This window comes from Fringilla coelebs, assembly GCF_963513975.1.
Source record: "Fringilla coelebs genome assembly, chromosome: 16".
Classification (NCBI taxonomy): Eukaryota; Metazoa; Chordata; class Aves; order Passeriformes; family Fringillidae; genus Fringilla; species Fringilla coelebs.
In genome coordinates this window covers 14,456,030-14,482,696 of record NC_140042.1, presented here as the reverse complement: position 1 = coordinate 14,482,696, position 26,667 = coordinate 14,456,030, and the positions used below count along the sequence as shown (strand labels likewise).

The following is a 26,667-nucleotide window of genomic DNA, read 5'->3' as shown; positions in this document are numbered from 1 at the left end:
TCCCCCTGCACTGGAGGGCTGACACAGAGATCTCTGAGTGCCTGCCTGCCTCCAGGGCTCACTGCCTGTGCAACAGCAGCTCCAAACCGTCCGGGGCTATCACCTGGAAGGAGGGGGCAGGATTCCAGCAGCTCTCCCTCCGAACCAGAGGCACAGCTCCCGGTGCAGCCGGCTGGCCAGGGGCAGGCACACGACAGGCTCCGCCCTGCCAGAGCCTCGGGTGATGTCCTGCAGGATGCCACGGGCTCCGGGCCCTCTCACACCTAACGCCAGCACTGGGGGCACCTTGCCAGGCTCTGAAGTGTAGGAGGAAGGCAGCTTTTCTGTGGAAACAAACACATGCGTGAGTAAAACATGGAACAACCCACCCCAAAGTCATTCACTCCACTCAAGGGCTCTTTTCAGATCTGTCAGAGGCAGACTTCAACGGAGGAACTACCTGGTTACCTGCCCTAGGATTTAATCACCTGGTTACCTGCCCTGGGATTTAATCACCTGGTTACCTGCCCTGGGATTTAATCACCTGGTTACCTGCCCTGGGATTTAATCACCTGGTTACCTGCCCTGGTGGAGATATGCTGGCAGCACCTGCATGTGTTTATCCAATAGCAAACCAGAGGTTATTCAAGGCAATCTCTTGAAGACAGGAATTGGCAGCCTCATGTTTGCTGTGAAAAGTTATTACAGAGCAGGTGATGCACTGGAAGTGTCCCTGCCTGTGGCAGGAGTTGGAACTTGGTGGTCTTTAGGGTCTTTTCAGCCCAAACTGTGACTCTAAGCCAGCACTTCAAGTTCCTCTTGTTCATCACCACAAGCAAGGCTGGGGGATTGAAGTACAGGACAAGAACAGGGGCCTGAGGAGAGGGATGGTTTTGAAGGGCATCACAAAATGGAAATCTGGGGACTTCTTTTTTCCCTTATTTCCTTCTGGATTAAATACAGATTTTGTACAATGCTCTAAGGTCCAGGCAAATATTTGATTTGCCACCTTTAATTTTCTGCCAGGATTTGAACCCTGACTTCCCTTATTTCTTTCCACAGCTCTTCCCTATGACTCTGGTAAACCTTTCTCCAGCACAACTGGGGCCAAGGAAGTAACCCCAGAAAAAGCAAATTTGCCTCCTTTCCAATTCTTACTGCAGATGTCAGAAAATGCAGCAAGATGTGTGATTTTCTTCCCTTAGGTTTAAAAACATATTCAAATGTATCATTTCTTGCATGAGAATCAGAAGGCAGAACACAAATCTCCAGAGCAGGTAGATAATGGAGCAACTGGCTGTAAATATTTAAAATAATAATTTTAGTGTTATCAAGCTAAGGGTAAAAATCTAATTTACAAACTTGCACAGCAGTCCTCAGCTCAAATGAATTGTCTCTTCATATGAAATGTTCTTAAATAATGGTGCATGGTACAGAGCATTGAAGCAGATCTGCTGCCTGTCAGCTCCTAATGACTGCAGGTTTTATGGTTTTCTTATTCATTTCTGGAGCCCTCCTCCAGGAATGTGTTCTGTGCACAGCACCCAGACAGCTGCAACTGCAATCCCATTCCTAGGGCAGCCTGCTCCTACTGCTTTCAAATGCAAAAAGGGAGTGAGGAGAGTGGGGAATTTTCTCTGCTTAAGCTGGTCTTCATTACCCTTCTGCCAGAGGAGAAGGAAGCCCATTTCTCTTCCTCTCAGCCTGCCTGTGCCTTTCTCAAGAGAAATGGATTCTCTGTGGCACATCTGAACCTTCCAGAAGAACTTCCTGGCTTAAAAAGAAGCACAGGGCACAAGCAATCTCTAACTCTGCAGCTAAGGGCATGTCTGTTGCTCTGGAGTTGTGCTGCAGAAGCAACCAATAATATTCCATAATGCTTTCAGGCAAGCTTCATCATCTCTGCTTCTCAAATGGGAGAAAATAAAGATTTGAGTGGTACATGCCAGTATTTGATACATTGGTGTCTGATGTTCAAGACTTTGTGATTTGAGTTCAGAGCCCCAGATTGTGTTTATTTACCTTCTCCTGCTGGTTTCCCACCTCAGATGGGATTCTATTAAATAATGTGGCATTTTGGCGATGGTTTATCAGCCAAGGCAATTACAGGCCAGATAAATCAGTACTCCTGAAGTCCCACAGGCAATGAGATGGGGGAATTGTGGAGAAGGGAGGCTGGGTTTTCTGCAGCTAAAACCTTCAGGAGTATTAATGGGAACCTAAATGATTTTATTTAATTCACATGAGCCTATCCCTGGAGCTCAAGGCACTGAAATGTGGGACAGCTCACTGCAAAGGAACAACATCTAAAGTTTGACACCCAAAAATGTATGAAGGGTTAAAAATTCAGCTCATGGATATTCAATACCAGGAACAGAAAGAAAGAAACAGTCAAATCTATTCTATCATTTCTTTTGGGACAGATACAGGAACTGATAAAGCAACCCTCATGCAAATCTGACTCTGATCACCCTTCACCTCAGTGCAGTTGCAGATCTGGGAAGCTCTGGAGGAGCAGCAGAGCCCACCTGAGCTGGAGAGCAGCAGGTCCTGGCCGGGGTAGAGCAGGCGGAGGCCGCAGACATCCAGCCCAGAGCCCAGCAGCAGCCTCAGAGTGTGATGGGTCTCCAGGGGGTTTTGGAAGAGAGCCTCAAACAGCAGCACCATGGCAACCTGGACAGCCAGAGAAAAACATGGAAAAAGCAGGGAAATGCTCCCAAGCCCAGCAGAAGCTCAGAGCTGCAGCCCTGCTGCTCACCTGTAGTTCCCAGGATGGATCTGCACTGCCAGAGCTACAGAGAGGTTTGGTTTGGTTTGTGTTCATGTGCAGCTCACACACAAAGCTCTTGGCTTTGGGCTAAATCACAACTATCAATAATTATAATTTAATCTATTTCTGCTGATATAACGTTGCCTTTTGTCACATAAACTTTCTAGTGGAAAAACTGCAAGGCCTCTGGGGCAGAGCTCACAGTGCATCCCTTCTGCTGTTCACTTTGTGCAGCACCATTTGCCCATCTTTGGATGATTAAATAATAATAGACCAACTGGTTGTGTCTCTATACCTTTAACAGCATCAAAATCAACACTAAAAAACCATCAAAAGGCAAACACATCACTGGTGCTGTCCCAGATTTACATTTCAGAGTCTTCTGTACCAGCCTAATCCATTTCAGCCCATCCTGGCATGCAGGAAGACTCACACCAACACATTCTGAATGTTTATACCCAAAAGGGAAACAAATTATTATTATTTTCCCCATCAGAGAAACAAATTGTTTTAAAAAGCAAGTGCTTTACAACAGGGAGTTGTGTAGCTCTGTGGATAATAAATTGTCTAGCTGGGGATCAGACAAGGTGATTTTCTGGCCCCAAATTTGGGCATGGTTCTCCTGGATGTTGAGCAGCTCAAGGATTTCCCCAGCTCAAGGTTGATAGCTGCAGCAAACACCAAATGAATCCATCACTACTGGACACTCAAAATGAAATGCTACTGCCCCATAAAGACATTATGAGGCTTTACCATCATGATAAATGAAGATAGAAATTTACCCAAATCATATAAAAGTGGTCTAATTAGGAATAAAAGCTCCATTTCTTTCTGTTTGTCTAGCTGAAGCTCTCCTGCTATTAACCCAGCACTCACAACAGCCAGTAGGGAAGAATTTTCCTGTGGCTGCTCTGAGTCCCTGGGGCTGCCTGGGCTTGGGGCCAGCTGTGATAACAGAGCCATCTAGCCCAGGGAAGCCTCAGGAAGTGCCAGTGTCCCCTCTCCTCAGGAGCCTGGCACTTGGCCTTGCTCTCCATTGCAGATTGGTGGAGTTGTGCCTGGCCTGGTCTCAGACATCACCAGTTCTGGCCACTGTCTGAGCCCTGGGCTTCCTGCCTTGGCCCTGTCCCTGGGGGCTCCCACCTGAGGGCTGTGCCCAGTCCTGGGGCCACCAGCACAAGAGAGATGGTGGCCTGTTGGAGCAAGCCCAGGGCAGCCCATGGAGATGGAGCCCCTCTGCTCTGGAGCCAGGCTGGCAGAGCTGGGGGTGCTCACCTGGAGAGGAGAAGGCTCCAGGGACACCTCAGAGCCCCTGCCAGGGCCTGAAGGGGCTCCAGGAGAGCTGGAGAGGGACTGGGGACAAGGCATGGAGGGACAGGACACAGGGAATGGCTCCCACTGCCAGAGGGCAGGGCTGGATGGGATATTGGGAATTAGGAATTGTTCCCTGGCAGGGTGGGCAGGCCCTGGCACAGGGTGCCCAGAGCAGCTGTGGCTGCCCCTGGATCCCTGGCAGTGCCCAAGGCCAGGCTGGACAGGGCTTGGAGTGACCTGGGACAGTGGGAGATGTCCCTGCACTTTGCAAAGCTCCAGGGCAGACATCAGGGTGAGCTGCTGCCTGCTGAGAGAGTGGCTCATTGAGCCCTGCTTTGGAAATCAGCCTTGCTGCCTAACCAGCTATGAAAATGTGGCTGCTCCACCCTGGCAGTGTCCAAGGCCAGGCTGGACAGGGCTTGGAGCAGCCTGGCACAGTGAGAGGTGACCCTGCCCATGGCAGGGGTGGCACTGGTGGCTTTGAGGTCACTCCAACCCAAAGCAGTCCTTGGCTTTGTGACCCTGGGCTGATCCCTGTTCCTGCTTCTGGCCCTGCCCTGCTCTTCTCAATAACAACTCATTTCACATGGGTGAGGTCCTGAACATTTTGTGCTGCACTCCTCACCAAGAGCTAATTTAAATCACTTTAACCTTCTCTTCTCCTGGGGTAGAGTCAGCACAAATACTCCCTACTTGTTCATACAACACACAGTTACTCAAGGTCAGGCAGAACCAGAACCTTCAGAAATTTCTTGGAATGTTTCTGAGTTTAATCAAAGTTGTGCTGTTTACTGACTTACAGTCAAGTGGTTTCAGGTTATCAAAATTTTGTCTACTCTTACAAATTTGCACCTGGTTGGTAGCAATTTCTCCAACCCACACATTTCAAAGTTTAATCTTCTGTGGCTCACAGCAATCAGCACATCAATACTGATGACATAAAATACTCAGCTGATATATTTAGGTTCTGAGTGAAAAATACTTCAAGATCAAAGCTCTAGATTGAAATATTCCAGGGCACTTCATTGTCCTCAGTGTCCCCCCTGACCTCCAGGGGAGGAAGGAGGGGGTTGTCTGTTGTTCTTTACCTCGATGTCTGTGTCTCTGCAAGCCTCCATGGCACTGCTGTCAGGGAAGTGTTTGTCATCACTCTCAACTGTCTGCCAGTAAAATCCATTTGGCACTGCAAACACCTTCTTCACAGCCTGAAATGCACAAAGGGCAGCTCTCACTTCCATGTTACCTTGCACCCTTAAAATAAAGCAGGAAAATCAGGATCTTGTGGCCACAGAGAACACGAGGATGCAGCTGGTGGATTAAACTCAGCCCAGTTGTTAATGGATGTAATTTGCCTTTTTCCAGCTATTCCAGTAGCTCCATTTAGGTGATATCCCAAGAATATGAATCTGCAACTGCTTCCCAAGAGCCTGAGCATTCCCAGGGTCCAACCCAGTGACTCCCCAACACACAGACCACCCACAGACATCACCAGGAGCTGCATCCATCAGCTGAGACCTCAATTCTCCACGACTGTGCTGAGCACTCAGCAGAAAAGGCCTTTGTGAAAGCAATGCTCTAATTAACCAATCAGATGGAAGGGTAGGGAAGGGATTGCATGAATTTCTACATGCCTGTAGCCAAAATAGCACATTTCTCCTGTGCTCATGTCACCACAAGTGACACATGTCTGTTAGCCTCATCGTGCCACATCCTCATGGATAGGCAAAAAACTGGCATTTAGGTCACAGCTCCACACAAGCACAGCATTTCCCAGGCTCAGCACCTTCTTTTGTTTTTCATCTATTTTCTGGGCAGCCAAGCAAGCAACTTGTACAAGTGCAAGGGTAAGGATGTGTCACTCAAGAGAGGGGAATGTGCTGTGACTGCACGCTCTGTAAGCAAGGCCACAGTCCAGGGACAAAGGCAACCCCTGAAAGTCACATTTGTCAGCTTCTGGTTAGAACATTCCAGAAATACAGATGCATTTAGGCAGAGTTCACCGTGGGCAGGCATCATTCCAGGATGAAGGAAAAAAAATAGTCACTTTTAAAACACAGGCTCAGGTGTAACTCAAAGAAGCTTCACTACTTTTAAAGGCTCCACTTTGATTTACTGCAGGTGTTAATTTGTCCTCAGCTTATGTGGACTGACCTTTTCAAAAACAGAAAAAAGAAATTAATTTTCAACATGGTCTCATCAGGATTTTTATGATGGAGAGAAAAGGGGCTAACCCTGCATGGAGAAGCATCCACTCTGCAAGATGAGCTCCATATAATGCTGTTTAATTGTGTCATCACCTGAGAGATTTCGGGTGTGCTGCTTGGCAAATGATAGGCACTTCAGAGCATTCCACAAATGTTTCAAAGTAACAACCAGAAAATGAAATTCATTTGAATATTAAAGCCCCTCTGACAACTGCCTTTCCACTTCAGTAACTTTTTGTGTTGTCTCCTTCCTCTGTTTACTGTGCTTCATGAGATATTTGCCTGAAATCAGAACTGGGGATTTCACTTCTCACCATGTTTCAGTCAAATCAACTGCACCAAACCAAGGGCTTTGGCATCTCCCAGTGGATCTGTGCATTCTGTCCTGCAATCCATCAATCCCCAGCCTCCCCTGCTGATATCACACTTGGTTGCTGTGGAAAATATCATCAGAGGAAAAGGAGATTTAAGGAAAGGGATCTTGCCCATTCCCAGTGCATGATGCCAGCTCCTATCTGCAGGAGTGGCACAGTGCAGCGAGCCCACACAAGCCCTACAGAGAGGGAATGCAGCAAAATCCCAGTTTCCTATTTCTTCCAGCTGTTCCTTGAGCAAACCTCCTGTCTGTGAATGTTCCAGAAGGAAAAGAAGGGACAAATGTGCTCAAACCAGCACCAGCCTCTATTTCCATAGAAACCTTCAGGATAATCATCCAGCTCCAGGGCACAGGGTGGAAGATCCAAGGGGATTCCAGGTGGAAATCCAGGCTGGAAAATCCAAGGAAAATCCAAGGGGAGCACCCTGGTGTAAGCTGTGGATCTGTGGGGATGCCAGGATGCTGCTCCAAGGCCACAGCAGGGATGTGGCCACACCTGGCAAGCAAGGCCTGTGGGAATTGTTCCTGTCATCTGTCACATCTGTTTTCCAACAGCCAACCTGAATGGGAGTTCACAAACCAACAGAAAGCAAAGCTTGGAAACACTTATTTCTCCCAGAAAATCCTTCTCCTCATGAATTAGAAAGCAGACAGGTGGCTGCAGGATGAGCACTCTGCTTTGTCCAGCCTGGCTGTAATGTGCAGTGGAGAGCTCCTGCCACAGCCTTCCTGTGCCATCAACAGGAAAAAACAGGCAAAAAACCACTTTCCCTGTGATGTAGGAGAGAATTGCATGGAGCCAGTTGTTCTAATACTGAGCTGAGCCCTTTTGGACACAAAAAGAGAGAGGGATTCTCTGCAGGAGCCTTCTGCTGCTGAAAGAACTTGGACACCATTTTCTGTTTATGATACTTTAGTGCTACTTTTAATGTTCCACCAGAGGGCAGGTGTGAGAATTGTGTTGGCTTCACCTCAGGGCTGGTTCCTGTCACTCCTCCAACATCCAAGCAGCTGTAAATCCTTTCCCAAGCCAGTGGAAGCATCAGCTCTGAGTGCTGACCTGTCCCCTGGTGGGAGGAGATGAGACTCCCCAAACTCTCAGAATGGAGAAGAAGCAGCCCAGCCTTTGATCCCTACCTGAAAACATCTCTCCAGTGAGGCTCTGAGCCCTGTACCAGCCTCCCATCTCCTGGGAAAAGCCTCCTCCCAGGGAGGGAGGCTTCCTGCACTCAGCAGCAGCTGCACAGCCCCAGGGATACTCTGACTTCTGCTGTGACAGGTTTCAAAGCCCAGACTCATGGAACCATAACCATCCCCATGTGTGTCTCCACGGCTTCTTACAGCACTGACATCCTCTCCATCCACACTGCCATGATCAGGAACTGGGAAGGAGGGCACATCCATAAACTCCTGGTTTTAGTTATTCCTTTTTGCCAATTTATCCTCATTTCGTTTGGGTGATAAATTCCAGCTTCTGTCACCTTAAGACACTGGAAAAGACCACTTTGTGCCACAGCTAGGATTGAACACACACCAGTTTTTCCAAAAGCATTTAAAAGAAACCCCAAGCTCCTGCTTTGGTTCAGATAATATTACCCAGATGAAGGCAGACAGTTCTGGAAAGGAAACTCACAGGAGAACAAAAACGTGCTGTAAAATCCCAGCAGAAAGAAGAATAAGCACATTTCAGAGGAGACTGGAGCTGCAGCAAAGCCATGAATATTTAACTGTCACACAGAAATGTGACCAAGCCCGTGATCCTCTCTTTGTACTTCCATGTTTTCTGTTCCCATCTCTGACAACAAAGGAAGAGCTTTTGCTGTCAGGTGATCTGAGAGAGTCTTCTGAGTTGCAAGGAGTCTTCCAAGCTGTTCCCAGTCCCAGCAGGAAAACAGAAACTGCAGGAAGCATCCCCATGTACTCCACAATCTCATCTCACACACAAGGCAAAGATCTGCTCAGCCATTATCTCTGTGAGACAACAGCAACCCCCTCAGAGAAGGATGCTGCACTTGCAGTCCCTGCAGAGCCAGGGGGGAGTTCTCTGCTCAGGTAACCTCTCCCTGCCAGCAGAGAAAGCACTTCCCTCTCTCTCACTCAGCAAGGCTCATGTCCGATGGGATTCACCAAATCCTGCCCCTGAATGAGGCACATCACTCTCAAACTCTCTCCTCTCCCTGCTGCCCTGTGCAGGAGCAGAATTTCCTGGTAGAATCCAGATGAACACAATGCTGAGTGTGTTCCCTGCACATCTTCACTCCCCACTGTGCTTGTTCTCTTCAGATGGCTGCAGAATTTAGTACAGGAAAGTGGAGGCACCACAGGAAGAGCCCAGGCAGCAAAAGGTCTGGGATAGAGAGGGCTCAGCAAGGAAGACATGCAGTTCTGGTGACTGTATTTCAGCAGTTTGAAATGGAACTCACTTCCCCTCGTTCCCCTTCTGGATTGGGAAGGGGAGATCTTAAACCACAGAAGACAGAAGGAGAGAGCAGCCCCCAGCCTTTGTGCCCAGCAGCACCAATGGCAAAGCACAGCAGCCTGAGAGTTCTTTAAAGCTGCTCTTTTCAGGAATAGTGAGTGATGGACACAATCTAAATGTGAGCTGTCAAATTTTAGGAAGACTGAAAACCTCTAATGTTTTATTCCTCTCCAAGCTGTGCCTTCATCTTTGTGCCAGCTCTGGTAGACATCAGTGTAGTCCTTCCTCCTTCTAAAGGTTAGGGGGTTTTATTTACAAATGCCAGTGGCTGCCTGAACTCCTGGCTCCATGAAAATAAATGCCAGACTCCAGCAGGATTCAGCCAGGGCCAGGATGTCACCTTCTGCCTCCTGAAGATACAGCCATGCAGCTATTCTGGGCTGCAGCCATGGATTATTTTCCATAATAAAAGTAAATAAATGAAGACCCAGGACAAACATTTCTCCCCCAGACAAGCCTTATCCATGTGCAATCTCCAGGCAGATGTGCTCTCCCCCAAGCTGCTGGTACAATGTGAGCTGGCTGCACTGCACACTCAGGCTGCCAGTGCCTTTTCACTGACTCAGATAAAGAGAAGCCACAGGCAAGGTCTGAAAGCAAAGGCCAGGATGGACCTTGTCCTTTTGAAGCTCCTGCTTTACAGCTTCAGCCTGGATGTCCCAGAGCTGAGTGCTGGGCTCCATGGCTGGCACAGGGCTGCAGGACTCATCCTGCCACATCTGCTTTGGGTGAGCCCATGTGGAGGAGCTGTCCTGGGTGTTTTATCCCTCCCTAATGCCCAGTTCAGCTGCACAACAATCAGATCTTTGGAGGAGGAAAGCACAACCCTGGGCTGTGAACTGAAGCTGGGAGCTCGCAGCAACGTGGGGAACTAAGTCTGGGAGCTGAGCAAATCCTCCAGGGAGCTCAGGCAGCATTTCCATCCCAAAATATGGCCCAGCTTGGGTGCTGCTCACACAGCATGAAATGGGCAATAACCCCAAATCAAACCATAACTGCCCCAGCACAGGCACTGAAGCACAGCAAAGCCCAGGTGCTGCAGCTGGGGATGTGGGAAAGGCAGTGCCCACACAGCACTGCAGGGCTGGGTGAAAGGCTGGTGTGGTGATGAGTAGCAGCTCCCTGAGCATGCCTCCCTCAGCACTGAAATTAAAATTTGTTACAGCAAAAGACAGTGGAAGATGCTGAAGGCAACTCAGCAGGGCCAAGGCCATGGTGCTTGTCAATGAAATAATGTGACAGCACTCAGAGCCCATCTCAAACACAGACTCACAGAGCTGAAAGATCCTCTGCAAGTGCCTCCCACTGCCTCTTCAGAGGCTGCACACAGAGCTTGGGAATCAGCTCTAAATCTGTGCCTCAAGTGCACAGAGCAACAAGTGCTGCATCTGGGGCTGCTTTCTTTTCTTTGGGGATTTCAAATTCCAGCAGCAATGGCCAGCTCTTCGTGTATCCAACATGGTTATTTCAGAATGTGGAATAAAGTATGCAACTTTCAAAGCTTCTGTGTGAGAGAGCTCCTATGGCAACACAGTTAACATCAACTCCAGCAGGGAAAGCCCAGAAATCTGAAATTCCACATGAAAGAACTGCTCTACTTTCTGCCAGCCCCCTGCCACACATCAGCCTTGCTGTTAGGTCACTCTTGTGCTGCTGGGCATTTTCAGCAGGCCTGGGTTACAATACTGGGGCAAATTCAGCTCTCTGGACCCAGTTCTGGGATTCTTATCTACAATTAGCCAGAAAAAAATAAAAATAAAAAATGGAGCTTTGCTTAAGCAAATAGTAAGGAGGAAACTTTGTGTAGACCTGCCCTTAATCACTGCTGTTTGAAAAACCCACACAAACTTTGTGTCAGAGCAGGGAAGCTACTAAAGGAGTAGCACAAGGGGAACTGATCATCAGGAGGTGCAACAAAATCAAATTTCTGGAGCCTAAAGTAAAAAATCTCTTTCACCTTGACCTAGGGATGTCTGTGGACAGAGGAGGAGGGATGGAGGTTGCCCTTCTTCCTTAAAAGCTCCCTGGAAATGCTGCTGTGCCCTGACTCTGTCCTGGCAGGCACCTGCACAGGCTGGGAGTTCAAGGAGATGCTCTGGAAGATGACCATCAACAGCTGAACCTTTTGGGCAAATGTCCCAATGTCCAGAAAACCTCAGGGAGGGGAAAAGAACTCTAGGATGGAGCAAAGAGGTTGGGGAAAAGCAGCATCAACACTTGCTCTGTGTGTGCTGTCTGTATCCCTAAGGTGAATGTTTGCATCCTGAGGCTTAGCAGCAGAAATACTTTTATTTTATGCTAAAATGAAGAAATCCTCTTTCTGCTGACAGGGGACCTTGCAGTTACCAGCTTCCACGGGGATGTTGTCACTCCCAGCCCAAGCTGGGCTTTAATGACTGCATTGTGAGCTGCTGCTCCTATCAGCAGTGAATTGCTGCAGGTTAATAGGCTCATTGCACAGCACTCATAAAAATGCCTCCAAAAACCAGCACAGGCAAAGCAATCTGTTTGAGGTCCAGAACAGGCAGAAAATCCAGCAGACAAATTGACTGAAAACAAGACATTGGCTCATGCACTAACAAACAAAAAGCATAAAGGTTATTACAATTACTGCTGGCAATTGCTCCCCAGATCACACACAGAGCTGCTCAGTACACAACAGCTTCCCTCTCCCTGCATTTCTACCCATTTTTTTTCCACCATCCTGCCAGGATTTCTCTCTCAGACTCTGATCTACCTGGAGCAAAAGCAGGGATTCACTCACTGCATGGGCACAGTTTCTTTGGGCTGCTTAGTTTTGTACACACTGCCTCAAAACAAATACAAAGGTACAAAAAGCAAAGCATGGATCACTGGCCTTGCACCAAACCTTCAGAACAAAGAAGTTAAAAGAAGATGATACTGAGTTTTCTGTGCAGCACTTTTTGGTTGTATTTTAATGACACTTGGGAACATTCTCAGTTGGTAGCACTTTGCAAAGCTCCAGGGCAGACATCAGGGTGAGCTGCTGCCTGCTGAGAGAGTGGCTCATTGAGCCCTGCTTTGGAAATCAGCCTTGCTGCCTAACCAGCTATGGAAATGTGGCTGTTCCACCCTGGCAGTGTCCAAGGCCAGGCTGGATGGGGCTTGGAGCAGCCTGGCACAGCGGGAGGTGTCCCTGCCCACGGCAGGGGTGGAACAGGATGGGCTTTAAGGTCCCTCCCTACCCAAGCCATGCTGTGATTCCATAACTCTGTGAAAAAGCCACAACACACAGTGGCCTCAGCCTCACTCAGGCCTGGGGGGCACAGAGCACTCGAACTTGGGAAGAGAATGTGGTTTTTAAACTGACATCATGTTTTCCACGGCATCAAGGCAAAGAGCCACCCCCAGAAAGTGCCTGCTATCTTGCTGTTCAATTCCTAATGATTTATAATTCCTCTAATAAGGGATTTGCATAAAAGCCCTGGCTGTTTTAAATGCTGCCTTATTTTATGCCTTAAAAGCATAGAGCAGATTTATCTTTTACGAGTAGTCAGACTCTTTATGGCTCTTGCTTCTGCTTGAAAGCCACAGTGACTGCAAATCAACAACACTAAGCCTCCTTTTCCTGCACACAAGTGGGATAAACCTTTAGGCAAATTGCTAAGTGCACTGCTAAACTCCTAATCTTTCATGGCATTGATTCTCACAGAGTCATAGTAATCCCCAAATCTGGTTGAAATGGCAGAAAATTTCTCATGTTACATCATTTTCAAAATTAAAACTTCATTGGGAACAAGAATTGCAGGCTTTGCCATTCCCTGGAATTGTGTCTCAAGGATTTTGTTCATCTACAAATATTGGGAAAAGACCACAATTGTCCAAAGACTGGTGCTGCTGTGGGAAAGAAATAAACAAAACATTCCCTTAAAAGGTATAGAAATCAGGTGATACTCAGTGCTGCTTTGAAAATCCACTCTAAATATTTACACCAAGGTAGGAAAGGGTGATAAAGGCCTAGAAGCAGCACTGGATGCCCTTAAGGAATAAATTCCTCCAATTAGAATAAGGAATTCTTGTAACATTTCATTGGTGGAATATTTGTAATGGAGCACTTGCTAATCTGACAGAAGTGAAAGGTTAATTATTATTCTGCTTCTGGACAGTAGTGAGTGATCCTGCAGACATTTCAAGGCAGGCAAGAGATTGGAAGCACTTGGTTTGGAGAGGTGCTGTGTCCTTGGAGCTCACACTTCCCTGGAAATCCACAGATATTAAAATCACAGAACTGAACCACAGAATATTCTAATATTAGAAGTATTTGTTTTCAAACTCTGTTTAAATCCTTTGCTAAAGCAAATGTGAATAACTGTTAACACTAGAAAAACAACTTTTACTGGACCTGATCAAAGAATTAGCAGAAGTCCAAGCACCTGTGCACAGTACCTGAGGGTCAGGATTAACAGCAGTGATGTTACTGAGCAGGACAGAGGGAATGGCAGCAACAAGTGGGCACAGCTGCTTTTGGAAGTGACTGGCCAGTTCATCTCTCCACCAGATAAGATCTGGAAGCCATGTAGAGGTCAGAAAAGCTGAAATCTTCTGGTAAAAGCTAGATGTTCCCTGGAGATGTTCTGCAGTCTGCAAAGAGCCAGCGGTTAAAAAGCTTTGGTGATGGTTTCAGAAACTCTGTCTGTACCTTGCACCTGCAGCAGCTCCTCCTCTGCCCACAGCCATCCCAGACTCCAGTTCCACCCAGCTGCCCTCAGATGCCCCAAACCAACCCCTGGTGTGACACCCTGCACCTCCCAAACCACTGCACCCTTCATCCCATCTCATGCCATCCATCAGCTCACAAACCCTGCTCCAAAGCAGATCCCACCACCCCCAGAGGGGGAGAAAAGCCCATAAACAGGACCATGAACCAGCCCAATACAATGAGACATTAACTCCCAAAGATTTTCTAGGGACATAAATGAAAACATTAGTGCCCCATCCCTGGAAATGTTCAGTGCCAGGGTGCAGAGAGCACTGAGCAGTCTGCTCCAGTGCCAGCTGTCCCTGCCCATGGCAGAGGATTGGAATTAGATTACCTTTAAGGTCCCTTCCAACCCATTCTAGTTTTTTTAAAGATTGAGGCTAATGTTAATACTGATACATTAATATTGAATACTGCACAGCTAAACTACAGTTTTCCATCATTTAACCTCCCCTCTAAGCCTCATTGTTCTTCAGGTTGATTTTAATTAGCAGGATTTTCAGAGAATAAAACCAGTGACCTCAAGGAGACCTAATTAGAAATTAACAGACTCAACAATTGTGCAGAACATCTTCTCTCCACCAGTTACTCAGAGGGAAGTGAAGGAACTGGTGCAGCCTCACCTCAGCTCTGGGGCAGGTGTGGGTGCCACAGTATCAGAAGGATCTAAAGCTGTTGGAGAGTGTCCAGAGAAGGGACCTGGGCATGGGGAGGGGTCTGAGGAGTAGCTGAGGGCACTGGGATTGTTCAGCTGGAGAAGGAGACTGAGGGCAGAGCTCAGGGGGGCTGCAGCTCCTCCCCAGGGGCAGCTCTGATCTCTGGGACAGGGACAGGGAATGGCTGGAGCTGGGCAGGGCAGGCTCGGGCTGCATTTTGGGAAAGGTTCTTCCCCCAGAGGGTGCTGGCACTGCCCAGGCTGCCCAGGGAATGGGCACAGCCCTGAGGCTGCCAGAGCTCCAGGAGAGCTTGGACAGCGCTGCCAGGGGTGCCCAGGGTGGGGTTGTTGGGGGGTCTGTGCAGGGCCAGGAGCTGCCCTGGATGATCCCTGGGGGTTCCTCCCCTCTCAGGATATTCCATCACTCTGTGATTATTGCACCTAAAAAGTGAAGCTCAAAGAGGAAAACCCCAAATCAAAAGACAGAGCTTGGGAGCTCCTCTGAGGCACCAGAGAATGAAGTGATGGAGGCACAGAGAGGAGCCCCAGAGCTGCACACAGCTCTGCCAGTGGGATAACTGGGAATGCCTGGCAGAGAGCAGAGGCTGCACAAATCTAATTCCCATGTACAAATCTAATTCCCATCAGACATGGCACTGCAGCCTGTCCATCAGCACACAGGGATTGCTGGAGGTGAGTGTTTTGGCATTTCTTCTGACTACAAGATGCCAAGACCAGGCAGGAATGCTGAAATCTGCCTCACTTCTAGCAGTTGTTTGGAGGAAGACAGAAATAAAATCACCCCCCAAAAAGCTGATAAAAATGAGAGGAAACATAGCAGAACCACTGGATATAGGAATAGATTCCATCCCAGTTGAATAAGCCAAAAGACTTCTTCATGTGCAAGGAACAGGAGCTTTTGCCTGGAGAAGCCACTATTATAATTCTATTTATAACTATTAGGCCTTGGGGCAGAGAACCAGAATGTGATAAATAATAAAAGATACACAGATGACAGTGAAGTGGCCAGTAATTAAGAAATTGATGGCTCAGAGCCCCCTTTTGGGGCTGGAAATGGACTCTGGGCTCTACACATTAGTATTAAAATATCATTTGTCATCATGGTTAACATTTACAGATACTGGGTCTTTTTTGCATAATCCAAAAAAAAGTAGCTTAAGGTCTCCCTAAATTCTTATAGCAAACAGATGCAACAAAGTACCTGGAAATGCAATCATATTTTAAAGGTAAGGCCTGAAAAGTGTCTTCTTGTGCCCACAGGAGACAACTGGAATAAGAACCAGTAAGTGCCCCAACAAGATGTTGTTTTCCAATTCAGCCACTGACACTGACACTTGCACACCGACAGGACAGTGAGAGACTGAGGGCTGCAGTGTGAAGAATAAAGTGCTTCTTTCTCTCCACAGCAGCTGAAGCTGCCCAAGGGCAGGAACACAGAGACTTGCTGTCATTTTCCTTGTCTCTGCTGGGGCTGACATCCCAACTTGTGTTGTTCCTCCCAGCTCTGATCTCTGCTGGGGAAAGCAGCAGCTCTACAAATGCCTCAGGAAAGAAAGATTGACAGCAGTCAGTGCTGCCACAAAGAGCCTCTAATGAGGGGCAGGAAACCTAAGTCCTGCTTGGACAGCTGCCCAACCCCTGAAATGTCACTGCTGTGCAACAGAGCTGAGCTCAGAAGTTTTTCATGATCAGGGTGGGCAGGCCCTGGCACAGGGTGCCCAGAGCAGCTGTGGCTGCCCCTGGATCCCTGGAAGTGTCCAAGGCCAGGCTGGACAGGGCTGGGAGCAGCCTGGGATGGTGGAAGGTTGTTGTTCACAATGTGAACTGGCAACTTCCAAATTAATATATTTTGTAAAAGACTTTTACCATGAATGCATTCCCCCAAGAGTTACTAACACTTTACAACAAAGAGAAGACTTTCTAAATATAGACAATGACAGCAATAGAATTCTTAGACTTTCAGTTTTACCAACTATCATCTCAGCAAATGGTAATGAAGAGCTGATGGTTTCAGCTCTTACTTACAATCCTCCAATGATAATTCAACCCAAACCAACAAGGGCTATTGCTATTGCATTACCAATGAGTATAAATAAGCAAGTTGTATACTGAGAAATGCCTGTTAAGAGTTTTAGCCCAGTGCCTAATGTGCTTTAGATAAAACATGTCCTTAAGATAAAATATGCTTTAAGAATTCTTTACAAGTTCATTTCTCACATGAGTTGTCCCAGCTTCTTTCAGGAATTGGGAGGGGATGGCCTTGAATGGCCCCTTCCAATCCAAACCATTCTGTGATTCCATGAGAAGGACTGGAAAAACTGCACAGTTTGTTCTACCAGGATGTGATTTAACCTTCCCAGCTCCAACCAAACACTCAGGGCAGCCTGAGCCCACAGCTCCAAAAGTTCATTCTAACCCTGGGGAAATATTTTAAGCATAATCAGTGCTCAATAATTTTGGTGCTTTGGCCAAGCCCTCAGCTGGAATCAGCAGAGAGCAGGTCAGCCTCTGTCCCTCCATTCTCTTTGCTCCACAGAGGAAACACCCTGAATTCATAGAAGAATTTAAGGAGAATTTATAAGAATTTAGGGAGACCTTAAGCTACTTTTTTTGGATTATACAAAAAAGACCCAGTATCTGTAAATGTTAACCATGATGACAAATGATATTTTAATACCAATGTGTAGAGCCCAGAGTCCATTTCCAGCCCCAAAAGGGGGCTCTGAGCCATCAATTTCTTAATTACTGGCCACTTCACTGTCATCTGTGTATCTTTTATTATTTAGCACATTCTGGTTGAATTCAGTTGCCAGCACCAGTCCTTGTCAAGCCCAGCAAAGCCTGCTCCCATCAGCCTCTGCCCACTCATGCTCAATCATGAGTGGAAAAGCTGCTCATTGTTTTGGGCTGGGCTTTTTTGGTAGTGTTTTAATCATGATATTTGCTGCCAGCATCCATTATTTATTTTCAGGAGCACTGGAGCCACAGCTGTGAAACTCCAGGTTTTGTGATACAACCTGGGAAATTCAATTTTTGCTGCTCCCAGGCAGCAGCTGCAAGTGAAGGGGATGCTGAAGTGTGTTTTAAAAACATGTTCACACATCCTGATCCATTTAGGCTCCCCATGGTGTGGCCAGCAGGTATAATACAGACACCTGGGGATGAAGCAGGCAAAACCAGAGTAGAAAATCCACAAAAGTTGCTTTGAGCCACCTGAGAGGAGCTCAGCAGAGCACAGGCAGCACCTCCAAGGTTCCTCAGCCATAGGACAGGTATTCAAGCACGTGGCTCTCAGAAGGTCTGGGGGACACAGGGATTGCTGCTCCCCACATCCACCTGGCCACACTGCTCAGGTAAAACAAGTATTTACACCAAGCAAGAGTGACAATACTGCCTAAAAAGCTGTCTCCAAAAAAAAGAAATAGGTACAAGATGCTTGAGCCTGTATCAAACCAGCTCTGTGACAGACAGAACCAACACAGCAGAGCCCAGAGCTGCAGTTTCACAGCTCTGTGTTCAGGACAGGAGCTCATGTCATGTCTCACATCACATGTGCCAATCCCAGCCTGTGTGCAGCACCTGCCAGTTTTATTGCACAGCTCAGGCTCTGGGGACCACCAAAATTGAGGGCACAGGTTCCTGTCCTGCTTCCAGACCTCAGCTCCTGGCACTCAAATAAAAATAATTCCTCCTCCTGTGCCACACTCTTCACATGGTTAAAATAAAGGAAGAAAAACCAGAATATTTGCCAAAAGATGTGTGTCCTCCAAATGCAGCTCAGTTTCTGCAGTGTGAGGTTACAGCTAATGAGCAATTGACAAAAAATGATGCCACAGAGAGCTGGTTTCTGCTCTGCACATAACCTAACTGCAGCATTGCTGGATTATGCCATTTCCTGACTCAGAGATGGGGCAACTGAGAGGCATTTAAAAACTTTTATTCTATTTTCAGTCTCATGTGAAGGGTGAGATAATGCAGCTGTTAAAATTCACTCCATCACAGTTAGATACCATAACCTAACTGCAGCCCAAGTGAGGACAGCTTGGTTGGCAATCAGCTGTAAAAGCAATCCCTCAGTCCCACAGCACTGGGCTGTTCCCCCATCCCAGTCTGGGCAGCTCTCCCACTGCTCCATCCTGCCCTGCTGGGATTTGAGCTTCCATTGGCACACCCAGGCCTGGTGCCCAGTGCAGAGCAGTGCCTGCACAACTACCAGGTGTAAATGCTGCTACTCACTCCTGCCTCGTGCCTCTGGGGGCAGCTCTGGGCTGAAGGTTCCTCTGGTGCCACCAGGCAGGCGTAGAGGGCCAAGCCTTCCTCACTCCAGGCTTGCTGCAGCCCCACCACCTCAAATGGAGCTTTGGGGCCATCCTTCCTCTTCACAGGAGGCACCTGGAAATCCATTGGAACACAATTCCATTTTCAGATGGACTGAAAAAGTCTTGCTCTGTTGCTTTTGAGTAGAGCCCCACAACAACCCAGGGAGAACTCAGCTTTGATTAGTAGATTAGCTGTGGTTTAGCCAGTAGAAAAATCAATAAAGACCAAATTAAATAGGAATAACACATTGCTTTTGATAAGCCATAGGATTTATTTTCACAATGAGGACTTGCAAGCTCTGGCTTCCACCGGTTTCACTGTGTGGAAGCAGGAATTCACATTATTTCCCTGCTCCAGCAGGGGTGAGCACAGAGCCCCTGCCAAGGCTGCCCAGAATGTTCCTGTCACAGCAGCACCGTGTGTGCCTTGATCAGTGACACTGAGATCAATCCAAACTCAGCTGCAAATCAATGCAAAGGCATGATGCCATGCCAAGGGGCTGCTGCAGGCTTCCCTAAGAACCCAAACTAACACCCCAAACCCCAGCAATCCCCATCCTCTGAATCCCCTTTTCGTTGGGCTGAGGTGATTTCTTTCTCATTGATTTTTTTGTGCACATGTACGTGGGAGGCAAACATTCTATTTTCCAGTTTATAGACCTGATTTAAACCAGAAAGGGTAAAAAGTGACTTCTGCAACCCCAAGACATAAATTATTATTGTGAATATCAATTTAGATCCAGGGAGAAGGTTCCAGTAGGACAGACTATGCCTTGGCTCTTTAGGTTGCTCATGTCAGATAAAACATAATCCACTTTAACATGCAGAATACATGAAAATCTTGATCATAACTTAGAAAAGAGAGAGGAGAGACACTTGAAACAGCCTGGGAAGGCACTGGGATGCTGCAAACTGTCCAGGGCAGCTGGTGAAAAGGGGCAGAAAACTCTGGGAAAGCCAGACACAGGGAATCAGCAAAGCCAGGAGAAAGGAAAAGCAGAGGTACCTGATCCAGAACATGCTCTGGATGGAGAGAAAGGCAAGACTGAGCTACAGGACTGTAATTCCCTCCCAGGGCTCTGGTGGATACAGAAACTCCAAGTCTTGTTCTCCTGGTTTGTACCATCACCAGTCTCTAGGTGCATTATCAGCTCTATTTACTGGGAGATAAAGGCCTTTAAAAACATGGTTTTAGCACAGGGCCAGGCTGAATTTTCAAACTGCTGCACAGCTGAGCTGGATTACTCAAAACACCAGCACCAAGTCCTCCACTGGATTCCCATGGGGAATTCTGCACCAGCCAGGGGACCTCTGCACCAGCCAGGGGACCACTGCTCCCAGCTGGCAGCATCCAGCACATCTCCAATGGAATCAGCAAGGAAATGCTGATTTACACAAGCCAGTCCATGGAATTGCATGGATTTCCAGATGAGAATTTGATCTAAAATTACCTCAACATTTCCAGCTCTTTAAGTGAAAGAAATGCAAATTTCTTCATTGCTATCCAACAGCCATTTCAGAGCTTGTGTAGAATAAACTGGTGGATTTTACCCCAGTTTTTCTTGGGCATAAAATCCATCTGAATATCTGAGCCTACACCCAGCAGAGTGACACAGCCCTGGAAGCTGAGGAACCCTTTCAGGCTCAGAGAGAACTGCTACAAGCCAGAGCTCAGTTCTGTTTTTTTGTGTTATTACCATTAAGAGAAGAGAGCTCACACTGCAGCTGGTCACAAGCTAACGAGTCTGAAAGGAAAATTCAGGATGCAGAGCTGTTCCAGTGGCAATTTTCATTAGCACTGAACTAACACTAAAAAATGTTAGCAATGTTTTAATGCAAGCACGAACATCATTAACAATTAATTGTGTTTAAGTGGAGTTTAAGTGATTTAAAAGCCTGGCTGCTCAGGGTGAAATCTACCTTGACTGTGTGGATCAGTACTGGTATCCCAGAGTCCTCACCAGGGAAAAGAATAAGGCCACTGAGCAGGGTGGGAAGGAAAAATATACATTGGGGAGGAAAAATACACAGTTTTCTCTAGGGAATAAAGGGTAATATGGGTGGGAAGGAGAGAGGATGGGGTGGTTTCTTTAGAGGAGAAAAACATGTGAACCAAAGGACGATTAAGGAGCCCCTCACTTGTTCACAGCACTCTTGCCTATCAGGAAAGGTCTGTTTTTATCTAGAAGAGTGAAAACCAAGAACCTGTGTCCACTGCCAAGGACAAAGCCCAACAGCCAGCAGTCCCTTTGACAACTGAAAATCTGGCTCAACAATCTTTCACTCCTTCATAAACTCCAGACACAACCCAGCTCCACCGAGTCCGGCGAGACTTTTATTTACAGACTCTGAGGTGGATTAAAACATAATTTCCACTTTGTTCAGCCACTGTTTTGTAGCTGTTGGGGGGGAAAAAGGAGATTTCCAGAGTGATTATGTATTCACAGCAGGTCCAAACACAGCCCTCATCACTCAGAGCCTTTAGTGGCAGGTCACTGCACTCACCAGGGACAGCAGCCACGTCACGAGGGCCGGGTAGATGTTGGCTGCTCCCAGCACCTTGTCAGGCACCTGCCCCTCACACTGATCCGTGGCCACTTGGCCACAACTTGCCAGCCAAATGGTCAGCAGCAGCACCTCCTTCTTCACACTGCAGGATCCAGGCAACGTGGCAATAGCTGGCAAAAAAGAGGCTTCCTGTGCAAAAAAAAGATTGTAGGAAAATGAAAGTCACTTGGGTGACTGGAAGTGTATTCATCATCAGGAATTAATTACATTCATTGCCATCACAGGAGGGGTATTTAACACCCAGAGAGCATTTATCAAAGAAGGAGAATGAGCCATAAAAGCCAGGTTGTTCCATCAGTGACACCTGCCTGAGCACTGCAGGTTTTCTTGGACAGCTGTCACCTGGGTCCTCATTTAGTCACACACTGCCTGGTGAATGGAAGGTTACACAGTCACAGCTGGAAAAGTGGGATTGAATTTATTCTGTATTCAAGACTCAGTGTTTGGGGCTTTTTTTTTTAATCACTGGAAAGCCCTCAAACAAGCCTGATAGTGTGAAAACTCATTATTTTCTGCTTCACCTAACATCCCTCATTTCAGAGATGAGGTCACAGTTAAGGGGACTCACCTCCTTTCTTTACTTCAGCATTGATAGTTGGTTATTTAGGATGCAAATTCCCTCTCCTTTAAGAGAACTGTTCAAGACACAACTTCAAGCTTGAACTGTGGACTTACAGTTTTTTGTCCTTCCACAGATGCTGCAGCTGTAATTATTGGCTGTCTTCTTCTTCTTCCTATCTATATTCAACTTGCTGCTCCTGATATTTCTTTGGTAAATTAACCAGAGAGTCCCTAAAATCCCAAAGATTCTCCAGTACTGTTCCTCAATAGTTACCATCACAGAATCATGGAAGGGTTTGGCTTGAAAGGGGCCTTAAAATTCATCTTCCTCCACCCCCTCCCACAGGCAGGGACAACTTCCACTGGACCAAACTGCTCCAAGCCCCATCCAACCTGGCTTCATGTTTTCAGCTGCTCCATGTAGCCCATAATGAGGATTTCTGCCCACACCTCTACACTGAATGAACCTTAATTTGATTTACCTGAATTTACTCTGAAAGCAAAGTAAGCTAAATCCAATTACAGTCACTTTAATTCTGAATTAAAATGTCCAAAAGTGTGCTTCACAACTAATCCACTTGACAAGTTAATGTAGCTTGACTTTTGTGCTGGTCCTCAAAACAGACAACTTCTTAAAATGGTTTAATAAAGACTCAAACTAAAGCAGCTCTACTGTGTCACCCAGTGTTTTGTACCAAATAAACCTGTAAATTAGTAATAAAGGTAAAACAGCCATGCAAATGTGTGTGATGCTGCAGATTTGTATTCATTCATGTCCTGGGGTGCCAACAGAATTCCTCAGGGCTTTGACCCCTCCACTGAAACCCCCTGAGGAAGAGACCTTGGGAGAAACTCTGGGACCGAGAGGGAAAAGGGACCTTCTGCTATACCCTGTGCTGGAGAAAGGATTCCTCCCTTCTCCCTCAGCAAGGGTGTGGAGATCAACTTAAGAGCTGAAGACATACACAGGATCCATAAGTAATATTTCAGCAGGAAATCTTCAACTATTCCAGATTTCCTTGACCAAAATCAGATAAATTTACTCATTAAGGTTCTTTCTGACTGTAGTTCTGGTCAAGGCTGGACCTTCCCTCTCCTCCCTCTGCCAACCTCCTCACCCCAACAAGAATCTAAGTGTAGAGTTTGAATAACTTCTGAAATATTAAGACTAATGAACAAAAGATGAGCTAATCCAGTTTAATTCTGGGCAAGAACAGCTGAAGAAAGATACAAGTGGTGCTTTCTGGGCATGGCTTCCCACAGCACTGCCCAGCTTACCCCGGTCTGCAGAGGAAGGTTCAATCTGCCCATGTTACACTGGCTTTTATTTGTGATGTATTAGTTTATGAAAGCCCAAAATTACTCAAATGCTGGGCTATTTTTGGTTGCTCTGGCTGGAATTGTGCTGTCACTCAGAGATAGGCTTGCAGCTGATTGCAGTCGAGTGCCAACAATTACCAAAGAGTAAATAAGATAAAATTTCCTATTCCCAAATTCTTGCTATTTTATATTGCAATTAGAGTTTATGTCATTACAAGTTCCAGCCCTTCAGCTCAGTTTCCCAACCCCCCTCCATCCCCAGCTCTGGCCTTTTTAACTCCACTCTCACATAACACCAGTGCAAGGAGGAGCAGCAACCACAGTGAAACATCCATGAGAATCCCAAAGGAAGCTACTATTCATTGAAAGCTCATTTTAAAAAGTGGCAATTTACCTCCATATTATTATTATTTTAAACCAGAGCTGTTTATGTTAACAGCAAGCCAAGGCTTGGTGGGGACAAGACTGCCAGCCAAGATGAAGATCATTTTTATTTCTAATAAAACAGCTCAGAGTGGTTAAAGGATGCTTTGTTGATGTTTTTTAAAAGAGTAGTTAATGTTACTCTTCCTACACATCCATGTTAGATTGAACAAAGAGTTTCAAAGACTGGAAAGCATTCATGCCAAAGCTGTGAGAGGCTGGAATAACCAAGTTTAGGAGCCAGGCAAGAACTTCACAAAGATTTCCCAGCAGAACCAACTCATCCAGTTCGAGGAGTTGCCCCAGTGGCAGGATAGGCCAAGGAAAAAACATTTTTTTTTACTTTAATAGACACAATCTCTCCCTTTGAGGTAAATAAAACTTCCATATTTCCCTCCCAGCACCTTTTGCAACACTGACATGGAAGCAAGGCAGCATGTTCCATCCAAACACCCTCCCTACTCCACTGGACAGACCCTGCAGCAGCAAAAGCCCCACCCAAACATCCCCTGCTTGGAAAAGGAAGAGAGGTTAACCTCACACAATCTCCTCCTTCACCACAGAGGGGTGAGTGAGGGGCAAGGGGAGGAATAGCAAGACTGTCACTCTCATTGGCTGGAGGTTTAATCAAAATAATTGTTTTCAGCCCTGTCTAAATTTATCCCCCTATGTCATCTGCACCCTAGCTTGGATCCCAGATTTAAGAGGCAATCCCTGATGAATGGCAAATTACTGACTGCAGAACTCTTTTGCCAAAGGATGCATCTGCTGTGGGCTTGTAAATGTGAGCTGATTTCTAAGTGCTGGAGCAGCTCAAGCTCATTTCTCTAATGAACCTTCCCCTCTCATTGCACAGCTGCTCTGGCATTCCATGTTCTGCTCTGCCCTGTTCAGAGCTCGTGGTACAGGACATAACCATGATGATTGTCTGCTTATGTCCCCATTTTCCACACAGTCACGTGGGAAATGCAGGATTTTTAGGACACATTTAACAATTCTGGCCATCTAAAGCAAAGCAGATTATCACTATTCCATGGCTTCTAAAAATTCTTGCATTAGATGAAGACATATTGGAAATGTCAAGTGTTTGTTCATTTTCATTCTGTGGGGAAGGAAAAATGATGACAATGCCATCTGTTAGATGATTTGAAACTCCACATTAAAGCGTGGAATAAACCCTGAAACCATTCAAAAAACTGCTTTATCACTGCAAAGTGGGAGCAAGGGGTGAGAATGAGGAGAGGCTCTGCAGTTCCTGCATGCAACTGGCAGAACACTCTGGAATTAGGAAGTTGCCTTTTCCTGACAAAAAGGAGAGTACAACTGATGTTTAATGGTCTGAATGGTCTTTTTGTAAATGCATTTCTGTAGCAGAGTCACTCTGTGGCACCACTGCCTTTCTGAGCATCATGCTGAGGTTATGGATCTGAAAAACACGATGGGGGCAAGATGGCATTGAAATTTCTGATGTGGATGAGGCTCAGATTGCTCAAATGGAGGAATTATGGTGCTCCAAAGCAGATAACTCTGCCAAGGGAGGCTGCAGGGATTCAGGGAGCTGTGTAATGGAGCATTATTTGTTCTGATCTCCATAGTTTTCAATTCACTTAGGGCACTCCAGATCATGAGAATTTAAGTTAAAAATATAATAATAAACAAAATGTCTTTGCTGACAGTTTTCTTGTGCTGGACAATTATTCTTAGTCTCGGGTGTGAAGAATAAAACCTCTTAACTGCACTAAGGGAATTCTCAGCTGCTTCACTGGAGTTAATGGCTCATCTATCAAAGATGTGGATAAATCTGGTCCATAGCATTTGCTAGCAGAGAGATGCTGTGGATCACACAGGATCAAAATATTTTTGGCCCAAATTCAACAAATTTTAAAAACCATTCAAATAACCTGTAACAAACAGCTTGCTTTTTTTTTTTTTAACATATAATTTCTTCTTTATTTTTTAGAAGTAGGAAAATTTTCTTTAAAAGGCTCAGCTCAGGTAAGCACTGACCTGAGAAATGCATTAAAATTTAAACCAAAGCAACACTGAGTCTTATTTGAGTTTGTTTGCTTTCCAAGCCATAATCATTAAAAATGAGAAGTGCCTTTTCCATGATTGGTGTTTACACTCCAGTAACACTTGGAGAGGCTCAGAAGGATTCCCAGCCTCATTGTGCTGGTGTTCTGAGCACATGTAACAAAAAGTTCCTCCTCTAATGAGTTTATACTCCTGGTTAATGAGAAGCAGCTGAAATGAGTAAAGGAAGTTTAATTACTTACACATTTCATGTGAGCACAAGACTGGGAATGGGCAACTTGTGCCTCAGTCCTGGCTCTAGAATGAAATATTTCTCTATGGAACTGTAAAGTGAGGATAATATTTCCTTATCCTGGTCCCTGTCTAGCTGGATTAATTATCAAGACTCTGTAATGTGCTCTGAAGAGGAAGAGTGTAAGATAATCAACAAACTTTCAAAATTAACCTCTGTTCCCTTTCCTAATCCTCTCAGCCCCCTCAGTGTGTTCCTGTCTGCATCTTCCACTTGTTCTTCAAAGGATTCCAACCTGCCTCACACATGAAGTGTGTCAGCACTTCCAGACCCTCCCAGGGAAGGGAATTGCACCTGCTCATCTGGAAATGCTGGGACAGAGCATGGAATTGGTCCTCAGCCATCCGAAATCTAGGCTGGCATCTGGCATGTGCTCCAAGCTGGGTTTAAATCCTATGGGAATGGCTCTGCTTGGATACTCCAGGAGATTCCCAGGGGGTTGGAATGAGAGAATCTTTAAGGTCCCTTCCAACTCAAACCATTTGGGATTGGTTCTATGATTCACCACATATTTATCACCTTGGGGAAAGCCTCGTTTTTTCTTCCTGTGTATTTATCTTTATCTTTTTAGTTATCATTTCCCCTGCTACTCTATGGAAATCCCCAAAGAAATAAAGGAAAATAAAGCGTCT

General features: G+C 46.4%; 1 protein-coding gene across 1 annotated transcript in view; it reads right to left on the bottom strand.

Annotated features, from left to right (window-relative positions):
• The window catches only part of DNAAF8 (dynein axonemal assembly factor 8), a gene marked incomplete at its 3' end in the record, with an annotated part of 92,942 nt that overhangs the window by 41,901 nt on the left and 24,374 nt on the right, over window positions 1-26,667 (bottom strand). The window contains exons 10-15 of the mRNA XM_084216599.1: window positions 21,343-21,534; window positions 18,755-18,910; window positions 13,530-13,724; window positions 5,152-5,268; window positions 2,508-2,652; window positions 104-323 (exon numbers count right to left, since the gene is read on the bottom strand). Of these exons, the coding sequence (XP_084072725.1) occupies window positions 104-323; window positions 2,508-2,652; window positions 5,152-5,268; window positions 13,530-13,724; window positions 18,755-18,910; window positions 21,343-21,534 (1,025 nt within the window). The remainder of the gene's footprint in view (window positions 1-103; window positions 324-2,507; window positions 2,653-5,151; window positions 5,269-13,529; window positions 13,725-18,754; window positions 18,911-21,342; window positions 21,535-26,667) is intronic.